The sequence below is a fragment of the Cheilinus undulatus genome, linkage group 16 (genome assembly GCF_018320785.1).
Source record: "Cheilinus undulatus linkage group 16, ASM1832078v1, whole genome shotgun sequence".
Taxonomy (NCBI): Eukaryota; Metazoa; Chordata; class Actinopteri; order Labriformes; family Labridae; genus Cheilinus; species Cheilinus undulatus.
In genome coordinates, this window is record NC_054880.1 from 36436311 (window position 1) to 36453881 (window position 17571).

A 17571-nucleotide genomic window follows, 5' to 3' on the forward strand; every position below is an offset into this window, starting at 1 on the left:
AGTTATTTGACTATTGTCCCTTAATCAGCACACTTACAGAAATACACTGAAAAAGTGGCCACCTGGATTGAACTAAGCAAATAGGTATGAGCCTCCCATTGGATAATTACTGCATGGGTGATTATCTTTCAGCTGGCAACAAGTTATTTAACCCCAGCTGATGCAATGAGTAACTTCTCACTTCTTAAACAACCATGTAGAAAGACACAACCTGTGGTCGTGGAAAAGATGTTAGTCTGTTTAAGAAGGGTCAAAGCACTGGCACGCATAAAAGGCTTCAGTTTGCTAGGGAGCATAAAGATTGGACTCTGGAGGAATGGAAGAAGGTCATGTGGTCTGATGAGTCCAGATTTACCCTGTTCCAGAGTGATGGGCGCAACAGGGTAAGAAGAGAGGCAGGTGAAGTGATGCACCCATCATGCCTAGTGCCTACTGTACAAGCCTGTGGGGGCAGTGCTATGATCTGGGGTTGCTGTAGTTGGTCAGGTCTTGGTTCTGCAACATTATGTGCCCAAAGAATGAGGTCAGCTGACTACCTGAATATACTGAATGACCAGGTTATTCCATCAATGGATTTTTTTCTTCCCTAATGGCACGGGCATATTCCAAGATGACACTGCTAGGATTCATCGGGTTCAAAGTGTGAAAGAGTGGTTCAGGGAGCATGAGACATCATTTTCACACATGGATTGGCCACCACAGAGTCCAGACCTTAACCCTATTGAGAATCTTTGGGATGTGCTGGAGAAGGCTTTGCCCAGTGGTCAGACTCTCCCATCATCAATACAAGATCTTGGTGAAAAATTAATGCAACACTGGATGGAAATAAATCTTGTGACATTGCAGAAGCTTATCGAAACAATGCCACAGCGAATGTGTGCTGTAATCAAAGCTAAAGGTGGTCCAACGAAATATTAGAGTGTGTGACCTTTTTTGGTGGCGATTTTTTTTTTTTGGCCAGGCATTGTATATCACTCATTGTACAGACTTCACAGGGCAGGGTGTGAGGTGGGCTTTATGTGGCTACCACACAATACAGAGAACATTGGAAAAAAGGTCCTTTTACCTCAAAAAGAAGAGGTTTCATTGTCATAACCAGACTGAGATTTGGGTGCTGTGGGTTGAGGAGTGGGCTGGCTCTGATAGAGAAACACCCTGATGGCAAATGTAAATGTGTCGAGACGGAAACTGTATGCCATGTTTTAATCCACTGCAAGAAGCTCTCTAGCCAACAGGGTAAGCTGAACAAAGATCTAGGATCCACTCGAGAAACCGTCTTCAATGTGTCCACTTTGCTTCATCCGGACAACAGGACAAAAATGAAAAAAAAAAAACTGTTGGAATTTCTACATGGAACTGGGCTGTACTGGAAAATCTGATAAATTATAGAACATTTGAACAATGAACAGTAGAGGGCAGCAATACGCAATCGATGCATCTAGCCTGCCTGTACAGCTGTGAGGCCTTCTGGAGAGAAGTGTGTGCCTTTCCAAATCATATCCAATCACTGGCCAACATACATACCTCAGCAAAGTAAACTACTCTAAGGCTGAGCGTCTGTGAGTGTGTCTGATGCTACAGGGTGAAACTGTTTAATGCTTTAAAACATTTCTAGAGGTTCTTAATAACATGCATTTAGACGATGAACATGAGTAGAACTTAACATGAGAGTTACAAACTCTTATGTGTAGAAATAGTTTTATTCATGGACTGCACTCTGTTAGCATGCTAATGCTAACTAGCTCACCATGTGTCTGCTGTCTACACAAACATTGCAGACAGTGATCTTTTATCTATGTGCTGTTCAGGTGTGAGTCTGGATGAGTACGGTGGCCTGGAAGTGCAATACAAAAGATCAAAGTTTGACACTATTTTACAAAACTTGAAAACATTTTTGAAAAGTCTGCAACAAATCTGTAAGACTGAAACACTTTAAAAAACTTGCAAAAAATTTGTGAAAGTGATTATGCTGTTTACCACTCACAGTGCAGACGGTGATCTTTTGTTTTTATGTGCTTTTCAAATGTAAGTAGGTATGAGTACGGTGGCCTGGAAGTGCGTAACAAAAAACTTTAATCTGAAACACTTTTACAAAACTTGACAAAAATTTACATCACAAATTTACATGGTAAAAATATTTCATAAAACAAATTTACAAACAAATTTTTTCACTTTTACAAATGACGAAAGAAATTAACTTTTTTTTTTTTGCTTTACATAACAATTTTACAAAAAGCAGAAAATAAAATTCCAGACTTAATCACTCTTACAAAACAGGAACAAAAATTAACCAAGTCTTGCAAAAAATTACAAGAACTGAAACACTTTTACAAATCTTAAAACAAATTAACAACGCCTGACACAACATCACAAAGTCTGAAACACTTTTACAAGTTGTGTACAACATTACAAAGACAGAATCACCTTCACACATTTTTTTGCAAGTTTTTTAAAGTGTTTCAGTTTTTATAGATTTACTTCAGACTTTTCAAAATGTTTTAAAGTTTTGTAAAATAGTGTCAAACTTTGATCTTTTGTATTGCACTTTCAGGCCACCGTACTCATCCAGACTCACACCTGAACAGCACATAAACAAAAGATCACCGTCTGCAATGTTTGTGTAGACAGCAGACACATGGTAAGCTAGTTAGCATTAGCATGCTAACAGAGTGCAGCTCATGAATAAAACTATTTCTACAATTTAGAGCCTGTAACTCTCATGTTAAGTTCTACTCATGTTCATGGTCAAAATGAATTTTACTGAGGAACTCTAGAAGTTTTTTAAAGCATTAAACAGTTTCACTCTGTAGCATCAGACACACTCAGCTTTGGAGTGGTTTACTTTGCAGAAATATGTACGGTGGCCAGCTAAGATTTCTAGTAGGAAATTCGCTTTGCAGCGCTCTCTCATTTTCTCTATCACCTCACAGAGAAGATCAAGTTCTCCAAAGACAGAGAGACTGAGACATCACCATGCTGCTGCTCCTCTTCTTGTTTGGCCTGGCTCTGGGTGCTGCACCTCCTTCAGAAGATCCTGACTTCAAGCTCCAGCGTGGAGGCTGTCCTCTGTTCTGGTACAGCTTCAACGGCCGCTGCTACAAGTACGTCGCCACATCTATGACCTGGGCCGATGCAGAGCTCCACTGTGTGTCAATCAGAGCCAACCTGGTGTCCATCCACAGCCTGGCGGAGCAAGATTTTGTCAAAACTCTCATCAGGAACTTTGACCCTGGTCTCAAACATACCTGGATCGGACTCAGTGACGTCCACAAAGAAGGAAGCTGGATGTGGTCAGATGGGTCTGCAGTCAACACTACGATTTGGCTTCCAGGACAGCCGGACAATTATCAAGGGAACGAAGACTGTACAGAGATCTGGGGCCCAGACTTCAGATGGAATGACATACTGTGTACCATGACGAAGCCTTTTGTTTGTGCGTTTTCATGAAGTCAACATCGTTCAGATTCATCTGTGCCTCTGTATGCTGAACAACATGTATCCTCTCAAATTTCTGCTACATTAAATGATGGATCAATGAAGATATTTTAGAGTTGTAGAAATAAATGGCTTTTTCTTTAATCTTTGAAGGTTAAGCAGAATAAATTTGCAGAAATTATAAACCTGTGAAAAGAAAACTGTCTCATGTTTGTGTTCTGTTCTCATAAACACAGTAATTCGATATCAATGTTCTTTTCTTGGTAAAAAAGCTCACATATTTTTAATATATTATGTATAAAGCTTGTAATGCACTTTGGTCAACTGATGTTGCTTTTAATGTTGAAATTAAAAAAACACTTTGACTTGACTGTAAATTGCTTTAGAGATCTTCACTCTACCACTTCATCTGCTCCAGCCTGGACTCCTCAGGGATCAACAGATTGTCTAAAAAATTCACTTTGAAATAAGAGATGTAATGTTTTAAAAGCATGTACTGAAAGAGGTGTAAAGTCCTGGGAAAGGAGTGTTTTGGAGTTGTAAATCCAGGTCTACTTTACTTTTTTCTGTTTTCCCAACCAACACATTGAGGAGCAACACAAGCAGGGGTGTATCCAGACTGGTGGCCAGGAGTTGGTATGGGTTCAGGCTGTTCTTTAAATTGGACTGGCCACTACTGATACAATGAATAAATGAATAATAAAAGCTCCGCAGTTAACAAATTTTGAATTTTTACTTAAAAAAAACTTGAAACAGATTTCTCAGTCAGATACAAAATCCCAAAGACTAAAACATTTTTACTGAACTTTGACAATAAGTTGACCAATTCTAGAAAAAACAAACAAGAACTGAAACACTTTAAAAAACTTGAAAAAAAATTGACAGTCTGACACAAAATCACAAAGTCTGAAAAACGTACAAATTTGTTTCAAGTTTTCTAAAGGTGTTTCCCAGATTTGAATGTATTTGTCATGTAATTTCTTTTATTGTCTAGTTTGTGTAACTCTTGGACAGAGTACACTGCCATGTGTAATACTTGCTTTTGTTTGTCACACTGTATATAAGCTCATGTCATCCTACAGTAAATCAAAGAGAATAATTCAAACACGCACTCATTTGAAGGTCAGTTACATAAACTAGGCAATAAAAGATATTACATGATACATGATAAGTTTGAGTTACCCTTTGTTCAATACACAAGAACTTCCTGAACTATACAACTAATTACAAAATTGCAAAGTCATGCAGACTGAACAGAAATAATGTCTACCTTATACCAAGACGGTTGGCAGAGCCCTGATCAGCACTTGGACCACAATGAGGGACTGACCTGGATTGGATTCAGTAACATCCACAAAGAAGAATATTGGATGTGGTCTGATGGGTCAGTAGAGGACGTTGTCTAGAGACAGCCAGACAATTATGGTGGAACTGAACAAGGTACAGTCCTGAACTGGGACAGTGACTTGAGATGGAATGACGGGTGGTGAACTATAAAAGACCTGAAACACTTAAACAAAACTTGAATCAAATTTACATGGTCGAATACAAAATCTCAAAGCTTGAAGCACTTTTACAAGTCCCATACAAAATTACACAGACTGAATCACTTTCACCAAAGTGTTAGTCTTTGTAAAAATATGTTTCACACCTTGTTAGTGTTTCTGACTTTGTCATTTTGCATTGCACTTCCAGGCCACCGTACTCATCCAGACTCATACCTGAAAAGCACATAAACAAAAGATCACCATCTGCAATGTTTGTGTAGACAGCAGACACATGGTAAGCTAGTTAGCATTAGCATGCTAACAGAGTGCAGCTCATAATAAAACTATTTCTACACTTTAGAGCCTGTAACTCTCATGTTAAGTTCTACACATGTTCATGGTCAAAATGAATTTTATTGAGAACTTCTAGAAGTGTTTCAAAGCCTTAAACAGTTTCACTCTGTAGCATCAGACACACTCGGCCTTGGAGTAGTTTACTTTGCTGAGGTATGTACGGTGGCCAGCTAGGAACTCTACCTCTACAGATGTGCAGTTAAACCAGTTGGTGGTGAGAAAGTGACATCAATATGACAGTCACTATGACAGTCACACTGATTTGTTTTTAGCAGTTCAGCTTAGATGTTATTTCTAATTCTGTTACAGAAAAAGGAAGATGGTTGTGGTCTGATGGCTGCCTGGTCAGAGCACGTGAACGTAACTTTGTTATCATGCAGGTCAAGCATCATTATCTTCATCACTTCTATGGAACTTAGATTTATGAATTTATGGAGAGTTCAGTAATGTTATTTAGTTTCATTTCTTTAATTATTGTATTTTGCTTCCTTGTTTTCATCGTTAGCTCACTTCCTGTCAGCTAGCTAGCTAGCATCCTGGTTGACAGAACCGTAGCCTCTGCTTGTCGAGCTATCTGTCCATCAAATGAGATGCTCCAATCAGTCCACAGTGAGGTTTTTCCTTTGTGTAATTTAAACAATCATGGTACAAAAAAGTTCACCCACTGTACAGTGAAAGCACAATAAGACACTAGCTAATGAGACACGTTTTGTGTTTTTGAACCAGCCTGTAAACCAGTTTATTTCTAGTTTAACAGGTGTCCAGACGGGACTTCTGGTGTTACCTGCAGACAGCCTCAAGTGGACACTCATGGTATTGCAATTTTTTGCACTTCCGCATTGGCTTCATTTTTCAGGACCAGAGGTTGCTGCTTGATGTTTACATGCCAGGGGGTGAAGAGGTGAGAGGGTCAGACACAGCCAGCAGTGATGAGTGAGGAGACAGAGCCAGGTCTGTTTAATCGCTATTTTCTTTCTCAAAAGCTGGACAATTTTTGTAAGATAAAACCAAAATTGTGGGTACATGCTGCAGTGATGAACTGTCTCTACACTGAAACACGAGTCTTAAATACCACCTTCGGGCAAAGCACATCTTTGCTAATGTTAGCAAAGACACTAACAACAGGACTAAAGCGTGTGTAACTCAAAGATCTAATAGCGAAAAGTTGTCATGGGAGGCAAAAACAAACATAAGGGAAAAGAACCAAATAACAAAGCGGACGCAACGGAAGAAAAAGACGATAGCGGAGCAGACAGACCGGAGAAAAACTCCCAGGAAGACTTGCAGAAGGAAGATGTACGGCTAGCAGGGCTTGCTAGCATACGTAGCGATATACAAAGCCTTAAGCAGGACTTGCAAGGTAACTTTTGCACATTCAAAGGAGAGCTGAAACCAGAAATGAAACAAGAGATGACGCCTTTTAGACAAGAAGTAGATCGAAAACTCATCGAAAATAAAACGGAGATGCAGCAGCAGCTGCCAAAGGACACAGAGAATAATGACATGGTCAAAGATATAAATCACCTGTTAACAACAGAGTTGCAGCTGGAAGAGGGAATTAAACTACAGATTCAAAGAGCACACAGAGCCACCGGGAAAAAGCCTCCGTCAGGTACCAATCCTCCATCTGTAATTATAAACTTTCTACAACACGATATAAAGGAAATGATCCTTAAAAAAGCTTGGCAGAAGAAGATCCTTTTAAACAAGAGATGAATATGGTTTGATCATGATTACCCTACTGAAGTGGTCCAGAAGAGGAAAACATACAGTGACATAGAAAAGAAGTTCAAAGAGAACGGCGTCAGGTTCCAAACACCACTCACAAAGATCAAGATACACTGGAGCAGAGGAGTCCGCACATATGAGACAGCCAGAGAGGCAGCGCTGGGTATGAGGGAAGGTGGATGTCAGATTGATGTCCAGAATGAGGATGCTGGCGCTACATCAAGGATGACAGTGGGATGGCAGCGTGCACAAGGCCAGTGCACGAGCCAGATGACAGCGCGAGCAAGGGAAAAACGACAGGACTTTCAACTGGTTAACTGATATGACTGCAAGTACAACAAACATGTTTCACTTTGTTTGTATTAAGAGGGAGATATAGAATAAACAGCTCTGGAGGGTGAAAAACATTTGAGAACACAAATACAAGTTAAGTGTTTAGAAGAGAGTAAAAGTGGTATGTAATTATAATTCTGGCTTTAACATTATTTTGATCGGACCATGAGGGAGCAGGGTTGGTAGTGTTGGACATTTCCAGACTTTTTGGAACTTACTGGACCTATAAGACTAGGGTAGAGCCCCCATACTGGTTGGAGATTAGCTCTTCAACCACCAACAGGGACCAGGAGAGGACAGGAAAAACTCTCCTTGTGTGGAAGGAAGTTCAGAGTTCTTTGTTGTTATATGTTCAAGGTTGTGTAGTTCTTTTAAGTCAGGGGAAATATTGCAAACTTTTAATTAAATATAAAATCTAACAATGCCACAATAGTGTCGCTGAACGTGAACAGACATAATACTCCAGTTAAAAGGGATAAAGTCATGAGGAAGTTGAAGAAAGAAGAAGCCCATATAATATTTTTACAAGAAACCCATCTAACAGAACATGAAAAACTTAAAAAATTTGGTTTCAGGAATGCATATTACAGTTCCTACAGTGAAAAAAAAAGAGAGGTGTTATTATACTGATATCAAATGCTGTCAAATTTGAATTGATGAGGGAACTACGAGACAAAGAAGGGAGGTATATATTGATTAAAGGAAAGCTTGAAGATCAAGTAATTACATTGGCCAGTATATATGCACCCCAGACAGAAAAAGGGATGTTGTGGAATCCTTTTTCAACAGCTTAGCAACAGAAGCAGAAGAGATTTTAGTGTGTGGTGGAGATTTTAATACAATATTAAGACAAAAAATGGATACAAGCTTAAAGAGAAGTGATACAAATTTATCGAGGTTTATCAAAATCTCATTGAATGAAATGGGAATGGTAGATATCTGGAGATATCTCCACCCAATTGAAAAAACAATTCACTTACTACTCTCCATACTACAAAACTTACTCAAGAATAGACTACTTTTTTGTAAACTCACAAGATATACACAAAATAAGAGAATGTAGATTTGGGACAACAGATGTATCTGATCATAACTCCTTACATTTATCACTACAGATAGGAAATAAAAAGAAAACACAGCCTGGAGGTTAAATGTAGGAATATTGAATAATGAAGAATTAAATAATCAAATAAAAGAAGAAGTACATAGATATCTAGAAGAAAATCATAATGGAGACGTAAACCCGGCCATCCTATGGGACGCAATGAAAACCGTTATCAGAGGTAAATTGATAGCTTACACGTCGGCAATTTAAAAAAGGAGAACAGATGAGTATAGAACACAAATTAACTACCTGAAGGAATTAGAGAGGAAACATGAATCCACTAATGACTCTAGAATATAATATCACAAACACACAGAAACAAATAAACAAGTTAATACTAGAAGAAGTTGAGAGGAAAAATAAATATATAAAACACAAATATAATGAAATAGGACCAAGAGCAACAAAGTTTCTAGCAAGAAGAATAAGAAAACAACAAATGCAACAAACTATCGTTTATATAATGGATCCACAAACAAAAAGATTACACACAAACCAGAGGTTATAGAAAAAGTATTCAAAAAATATTATAAAGACCTAGATAAAGAGGCAGAAGCATTTTTAGAAGAACTGGACTTTCCTTCAGTTGGAACACAGCAAAATGACATACTCACTGCAGGTATTACAACAGAAGAAATAAACGAAGCCATTAACTCACTAAAGAATAATAAATCTCCAGGTAGTGATGGGTACCCAGCAGTGTGGTACAAGAAATTCAAAGAGGAATTAGCACCAATACTTCTGTCTCTCTTTAACTGGACATTACAAAATAATAAAATGCCACCATGGTGGTCAGAGGCAATCATTTCGGTCGTACCTAAACCAGGAAAAGATAATAATCATTATCGTTCGACCAATATCAATTCTGAATATAGACCACAAAATTTACACATCAATTATTTCTAAAAGACTCAACAGTTTTATAGCCAGTTTAACAGACGAAGATCAAATGGGGTTTATAGTTGGGCGACAAATGCATGATAATATAAGACAAACTTTACATATCATAGAAGAAGCACAACAACAAAAACAAGGCACGGTATTGATAAGTATTGACACAGAAAAAGTGTTTGATCATGTTAATTGGAGGTTCTTATATTGTGTTAAATCAATTTGGCTTTAATAAAAAATCAGTTGAAAGTATACAGACATTATATCAACAACCTAGTGCTCGAATCAAAATATACGGTAATTTGACAGAGAAATTCATTTTACACAGATCAACTAGGCAGGGATGCTGTTTATCCCCCACGGTATTTGCCATATAGAACCCTTAGCACAGGCAATTAGGCAGAAAGAGGAGATCTAAAGAGTTGAAATAAATATGCAACATAAAATCGGACTTTATGCTGACGATGTTATTTGTTTTCTCCAGCAACCAAATCAGTCAATCCCTGCTTTAATGGAACCTTTAGAGGCTTATGGAAACTTATCTGGGTATAAAACAAACATTACAAAAACACAAGCACTGACACTAAAATACATACCACCAATAAATCTGAAGGACAGATATAGATTTAATTAGGGCAATAAAATATTTGGGAGTGGTGGTTACAGAAAATTTAAATGGATTAGCGGAAGCAAATTACCAAAACATCACAACAGAAGTCCAAAAAGATTTAGAAAGATGGAACACACTACCTTTGGACCCTTCCAAATTTAGAAGAATATTATTTTGCATCACAATTGAAATATATTTAATGCTCGTGTAGCCCCAATTCTGAATCAAGGTGGAAAGAGATAGAAAAAAATATAGATAAAAATCCAGTCCAAATTCCAAAAGGAGATAGAGAACAATACAGTAAACTGAAAAATAACTTGGATCCAATATCAAGGTTGACAATAGAAATATGGTACAGAATAGTTAAAAGATATCAGCTACAGAAAGATGTTAACACTTTAAAATGGATAGCACATGATAGCAGTTTTAAACCTGCTCAACAAGAGCTGGGATTCAAACATTGGCCTGCAAAAGGAATTACAACATGGAAAGTTTTGGAAAAAGAAGAGAAAATGTAGAGTTTCGAGGAAGTGAAAAAACATTTTGGCCTAGACAAACAGGACTTTTTTCGTTATTTTTTCGGGATTATTATAATAGGGAAATCAGGGGAGCTGCTTCCATCGGAGCGAGCCTGTTGATAAAAATAATTCATAAAGTATATGATGGACAGTTGATTAGAGTTTTATCAAAATTTTACCATGCACTTATAATGACCAATAAACAATCAATGGATCACATAAGGATGAAGTGGGAAAAAGAATTCAATGTTGAAATATTGACAGAGGATTGGAAAAATATGTGGAAAACCCACCAAACAACAACTGGCTCTCAAAGATGGAGAGAGTTCTCATGGAAAAATCTTATCTGATATTTCTTAACACCTAAAATCAAAAGTAAATGTCTTAACCAAACTATCCCATGCTGGAGAGATTGTGGTTTAATTAACGTTAATCATAGTCACATATTTTGGAAATGTCCAAAAATAATGACTTACTGGGGAAAAAATAAATACAGAAATAAAAAAAATATTGGCATATAATTTACCTTTTAAGGTATCCACATTATACCTTAGTAGTTTTTCAGAGAAATATGTACGAGGGAAAGATAAGTATCTTGTTAAAATTTTGACTGTAGCCTGTAAACACTACCACACTATAGAGAGTATTGATAGTGGTATTGATAAGGACTCAGATCAGCATCAGAGTAGAACTAAATGTGAGAGTTACAGTTTCTTATGTGTAGAAATAGTAGTTTATTCATGAACTGCACTCTGTTAGCATGCTAATGCTAACTAGCTTACCATGGGTCTGCTGTTACAAACACTGCAGACAGTGATCTTTTGTTTATTTGCAGATGTGGGTTGGGATGAGTACGGTGGCCTGGAAGTGCAATACAAAATCACAAGTCTGAAACACTTTTACAAAGCTTGACACAAATATGCATCAGCCAAAACATTTTTATACTTAATACAACAAATTTACAATAGCAAAACACTTTTACAAATGAAACAACAAATTTATTAACCTTTATTTAACCAGGATTTATTCCCATTGAGATACAAAAATCTCTTTTACAAGGGAGTCATGGCCAAGACAGCAGCATTATAAGTTTCAAATCAGTCACAAATCAGCAGCTTTCAGCAGAAAAGCATGTTCACACACTGGTCAAATGTTCCCTGATTCTAGTTTTGAAAATCTCCTAAACTGACACAACACTCAAGTTTAAGATGGCACTGTAACTCTGACCAAGACGATGGAGCAAAAACATTAAACATTAAACATTATTTAAATTTCCATTTAAAAAAATAACTTAACAAAAATTAAAAAACAAAATCACGAAGACTGACTCACATCTACAAAGCTTGGAAAAAATGTACAAGGTCAGATACAAAATCACAATGTTTGAAACATTTTTACAAGTCCCAAACAAAATCACAGCTCTGGAGCATGTGAATGTAGCTTTGTTATCATGCAGGTCAAGCATCATTATCTTCATCACTTTTATGGAACTTAGATTTATGAATTTATGGAGATTCCAGTAATGTTATTTAGTATCAGTTTTGATAACTTTAATTGTTGTGTTTTGCTTCCTTGTTTTTTTTAAATTTTACAATCCTGGTTAATGTTTGTTCACTTATCATGTTTCTCACTCTAAAAATAATAAATTCACCTTTGTCATCTAAGCTGAACTTGGTCATTGTTCAAGGGCTAGTGTCATGTTATTACCTCAATATGATAATGAAATCACACCAACAGAGTCAACACCCTCTCTAAGGATATAAAAGTAAGAGGCCTGCAGCTCTCCAGCATTTTCACTCTCATCCCACAGGGAAGATCAAGTTCTCCAAAGACAGAGAGACTGAGACATCACCATGCTGCTGCTCCTCTTCTTGCTCGGCCTGGCTGTACCAAATATACCAATGTTTTCCCATTTGTTTGTGAAGCTCGCACAATGCGTTAAAGATTGTGGGTAATTCTACTGAAAGATTTATCATCTGGGATTGGTACGGTGGCCTGGAAGTGCCATACAAAATTACAAAGTCTGAAAAACTTTTACAAAGCTTGAAACAAATTTACAAAGAGTGATACAAAATTACAGTGTCTGAAATTTGGTTCTGCACTTCCAGGCCACCGTAGATTATTGATGTCATCATCATGCAGATACATCAGTGCTCCACAGGCAAAGACAGAGAACTGTGAATCCTCCTAAATGTCTGCTGCTGTAAATGATAAAACAATATTTCAGAGTCTTACTAATGAACTGTACTGAGCAGAATATATGTGTTGAAATAAAAAAGAATACAGTCTCTCATATATGCAGTCATTTGATACTAATAATGTTTGTTTTGTATTTTTAGTAGATGATAGGTAATAGGTAATAATAGGCATTGCACTTTGGTTGGTTGAGGTTGTTGCGTTTGAGATCTTAAATCTTTCAATTCATCTGCTCAAATATTGTAGATTTCTTTAGAAAGAAATTTAGCATTTCATAAACATATATCAAAAAAACATGTAAAGTAAAAGAAAAGGCCTGTTTTGGAGTAATAAAGTTAATATGATCCCTGGGCATGAAGACACAATACAAGGGATTGCCAGCAATTATAATCAAAGCAAACTCTACAGCAGTGCATCTACATCACAGATCATACATTTACTTGTTTATTTGATTGTTTAAAACTCTGCCAAAACTAAGTAAATAAATGAACATTTGGAAATCAAAATGACCAGAGTCTGGAGGAAGATCAGAGAGGCACAGTATCCAAGGTGAAGTCTGGTGTTTTCGGTGTCCACAGTCAGTGATGGTTTGGGGTGCCATGTCATCTGCTGCTGTTGGTCCACTGGTCTTTATCAAGTCCAGAGTCAACGCTGTCGGCCATCAGGGGATTTTAGAGACCTTCATGCTTCCATCTGCTGAGAAGTTTTATGGAGATACCAGTTTAATTTTCCAGCACCTGCCCACAGGACAACGTGACTAAACTAAAAAACTGTTTTATAATATAGTTAATATGATTAACTATCGAACATTTGAATAATAAACAGTAGAAGGCAGCAATACACCATTGATGTGTCTAGCCTGTCTAAACTGCTTTCCATAGATCAGAGCAGTGCAATGACACTTCCCTCTGTCCAATGTGGCCATGCCCCCTTTTGGGAGAAAACAAGCCCTCAGATTGAATGGTGGTAGGTTAGAAAACATTGATAACAACACAATAAAAAGCCGTTTTACTTTATTGTGCGCCTTAAACAATCAAAAAAACATAGTTCAAGACATGCTCTGTTATTCTCAAATGACGACAGGGTGTCAAAGAATAGTTCTGGGTCTTCTGGCTGAAACTAGAGAGGAGGAAAGTGAGCAAATGTCGGACCAGTGCTGTGTTCTTAACGACTTTAAGATAGTGATTGCTCCGTGATAGCAGGAGCTGTAGCCTGTCTGCCTGTTAACAGCTTTTTCACACATTTACTAACTTACACCACGTTCTAAATTATTATGCAAATTGGATTCATAAACATTTCATTTCTTGTTTTTCAGTCAAACACATGAATGGTATTGTGTCTCAGGGTTCTTTGGATCACTGAAATCAATCTCTGCCAGGTGAGTCCAATTAAAGGAAAACTACTTAAGAAGGATGTTCCACACTATTAAGCAGGTCACAGGCTTCAGCAGTATGGGAAAGGAAAAGGATCTCTCTGCTGCCAAAAAGTGTCAAATAGTGCAATGGTTTGGACAAGGTATGAAAACATTAGATATTTCAGGAAAACTTAAGCGTGGTCATCATACTGTGAAGAAATTTGTGGTTGATTCAGTGCTGAGATGGTAGTGCAGATGAAGACATAATGAGGAAGGTTTCTGCCAGACATATTCATCGGATTAAGGCCCTGTCCACACGGAGACGAAAACAATATATTGCCGTTTCGTTTTGAAAAAATTTTCCACAAAGAAGGGATCGTTTCAGAAAATACTCCCATAAGCATGGAACCGCTGAAAACGCTGTAGTGCATACGCCAAGCCTGTACGTGGTGCTGTATTGCTGCCACGGAAATGCACCAAAAGAGAGAAGATCACAAAAGCCTGACACAAACTTTATTCTAGTTGCCCTTCCTGTTGTTCTCCAAGTTGGATTTGAGAACATATGGTGTATGCATTTCACGGTGGTGGTAAAGGAGCATCAGATTTTGCTGTAAAAGCCATAACAAGCTCAGTAGCTTCTGCAGCTCGAACACAACCCTGGAATCCACCATTGTTGTTTTGGCCGAACCTGCACAGGTGTCTCAAGAGAGCTACGCTATGTGTGACGTAATCGTTTCAAGAAAGATGCAGTTGGCCGTCCACACAAATGGTAGTCGATTACGGATTTCGTTTACAGTCGCCCAAAACACCATTTCCGTGTGGACGAAACGTCGATACAACAAAAAACCTTTGCGTATACTCCTGAATTTGTCTCTGTGTGGACAGGGCCTAAGAGAGCAGATGCTAAAATGTCATTACAAAGCAGCAAACAGGTATTTGAAGCTGCTGGTGCCTCTAAAGTCCCATCAACCTCAAGGTGTAGGATCCTCCAGATGCTTGCAGTCATGTATAAACCTACTATTCGGCCACCTCTATCCAATGCTCACAAGCAGAAACGGTTGCAGTAGGCCTAGAAATACATGAAGACTCATTTTCAAACAGTCTTGTTTATTGATGAGTGCCGTGCAACCCTGGATGGTCCAGATGGAGAGTAGTGGATGGTTGGTGGATGACAGTTAGGCATAGGAACAGCAAGGCGAGTGACGTCACACTACCACTACAGACTCAAACATGGCGGCCTCCTGCTGAGTTTATCAGCTCAAATTCTCTTAAAATGCAGATATCTAGTGAGTTTTTTTAGTTCAATATAAATATGAACGACACAAATATCTATCCAATAAGGTGATTTTGTCTGATCATGCAGGGTTCCTTTTAAACCACTAGGCCATCTGCACCCTAGTGGGAACATTGTTTAAATCATTTTCTGAAAGTTTATTCTGAATCTCTACCAACTGTGTGTAATAGAAACTCACATCAGCTATGACATAATTGCCACATATTTTATGAGGGTTTCCAGGTTCAACCACCCACATATTATATTACTTTCATTATTACGGCAGTGCATTGAGACAGCAGCTTTGATTGGCTGCTGCTCCACAATCACCACCTGTGGAAAAGGTGTGATGACTCAGCATGTACCCAATATGTGTTTGTCACATTGTATATAAACTTGTGTCATCTTGCATTAAAGCGAAGAGAATTGATTGAAACATGCATTTGTTTGCAGTCGTCTTTCTCTTCCCTTAGATCTGAGACGTGGGCTTGGACTGTTGAAAGGAAAAAGTTATTCCAGTGTACAAATTGAAGATAAAGAGAATAATTTTTTTCTCAACTGTAGCATCAGACTGCAACATAAGAAAGTTGAAAAAATGGAGGGGTCTGAAGCTTTCTGAATGCACACTTTTAAACAGAGAATCTAAATGGATAATTTTCTTTTATAGTTTTGACTAAGATTTTAGGTTTTATTATGTTGAGGAAGTTTGAAATTAACACATTTTAAAAGGCACACAATGAACAACAATCTTTTACTGTATTCCTGTAATAATGAATTATAACTGCTATAAATCAAAACAGCCAAGGTTTTTATGTTACATCTATGGGAGAGATTTCAAGTCAGAATGACCGTTGATATCACACTGCCTGTAAGCTCCCACCCTGAAGGATATAAAAGGAAGGACATGTGTAAGCACTTAAAGATTGCTGATATCACCTCACAGAGAAGATCAAGTCCTCCAAAGACAGAGAGACTGAGACATCATCATGCTGCTGCTCCTCCTCTTGTTTGGCCTGGCTCTGGGTGCTGCACCTCCTTCAGAAGATCCTGACTTCAAGCTCCAGCGTGGAGGCTGTCCTCTGTTCTGGTACAGCTTCAACGGCCGCTGCTACAAATCGTCTCCACTCCCATGACCTGGGCAGATGCAGAGATCCACTGTATGTCAGAGAGAGCCAACCTGGTGTCCATCCACAGTCTGGAGGAGCAGAATTTTGTCAGAAGCCTTGTCAAGAACTTTGACCCTGCTGAGAGATTCACCTGGATCGGATTTAGTGACATCCACAAAGAAAGAACCTGGTTTTGGTCAGATGGGTCTGCAGTCAACTTTGCCTTTTGGCACACAGGACAGCCGGACAATGTTAGTGGGAATGAACACTGTGCACACATTAACTTCGGCCCAGACTTGAAATGGAATGACGAGGAGTGTGCCGTCGTGCTTCCTTTTGTTTGTGAAGCTCGCACAATGTGTTAATGTGGATAATTCTACTGAGTGATTTATCATTTGCTTAAGGGATTGTTACGGGGCCTGGAAGTGCCATACAAAATTACAAAGTCTGAAAAACTTTTACAAAGCTTGAAACAAATTTACAAAGAGTGATACAAAATTACAGTGTCTGAAATTTGGTTCTGCACTTCCAGGCCACCGTAGATTATTGATGTCATCATCATGCAGATACATCAGTGCCTCTGTGTTTCCATAGGCAAAGACAGAGAACTGTGAATCCTCCTAAATGTCTGCTGCTGTAAATGATAAAACAATATTTCAGAGTCTTACTAATGAACTGTACTGAGCAGAATATATGTGTTGAAATAAAAGAATACAGTCTCTCATATATGCAGTCATTTGATACTAATAATGTTTGTTTTGTATTTTTAGTAGATGATAGGTAATAGGTAATAATAGGCATTGCACTTTGGTTGGTTGAGGTTGTTGCGTTTGAGATCTTAAATCTTTCAATTCATCTGCTCAAATATTGTAGATTTCTTTAGAAAGAAATTTAGCATTTTATAAACATATATCAAAAACATGTAAAGTAAAAGAAAAGGCCTGTTTTGGAGTAATAAAGTTAATATGATCCCTGGGCATGTAGACACAATACAAGGGATTGTCAGCAATTATAATCAAAGCAAACTCTACAGCAGTGCATCTACATCACAGATCATACATTTACTTGTTTATTTAATTGTTTAAAACTCTGCCAAAACTAAGTAAATAAATGAACATTTGGAAATCAAAATGACCAGAGTCTGGAGGAAGATCAGAGAGGCACAGTATCCAAGGTGAAGT

At 37.9% G+C, this 17571-nt stretch overlaps 1 protein-coding gene and 1 pseudogene across 1 annotated transcript; both read left to right on the plus strand.

The window, feature by feature from the left end:
* The first annotated feature begins 2573 nt into the window (after nt 1-2573).
* LOC121524317 (ladderlectin-like) lies at nt 2574-3531 on the plus strand. The gene is made up of 2 exons (XM_041809653.1): nt 2574-2638; nt 2931-3531. Exon 2 carries the CDS (start codon nt 2974-2976, stop codon nt 3445-3447), a length of 474 nt encoding a protein of 157 aa, XP_041665587.1. The 5' UTR covers nt 2574-2638; nt 2931-2973; the 3' UTR covers nt 3448-3531.
* Nucleotides 3532-16252: 12721 nt separating this feature from the next.
* On the plus strand, nt 16253-16755 carry LOC121524446 (annotated as a pseudogene).
* The last annotated feature ends 816 nt before the right edge of the window (nt 16756-17571 follow it).

Coding starts and splice junctions, on each gene's coding strand:
- LOC121524317 (XM_041809653.1), top strand. CDS start 2,974: ATGCTGCTGCTCCTCTTCTTGTTTGGCCTGGCTCTGGGTGCTGCACCT.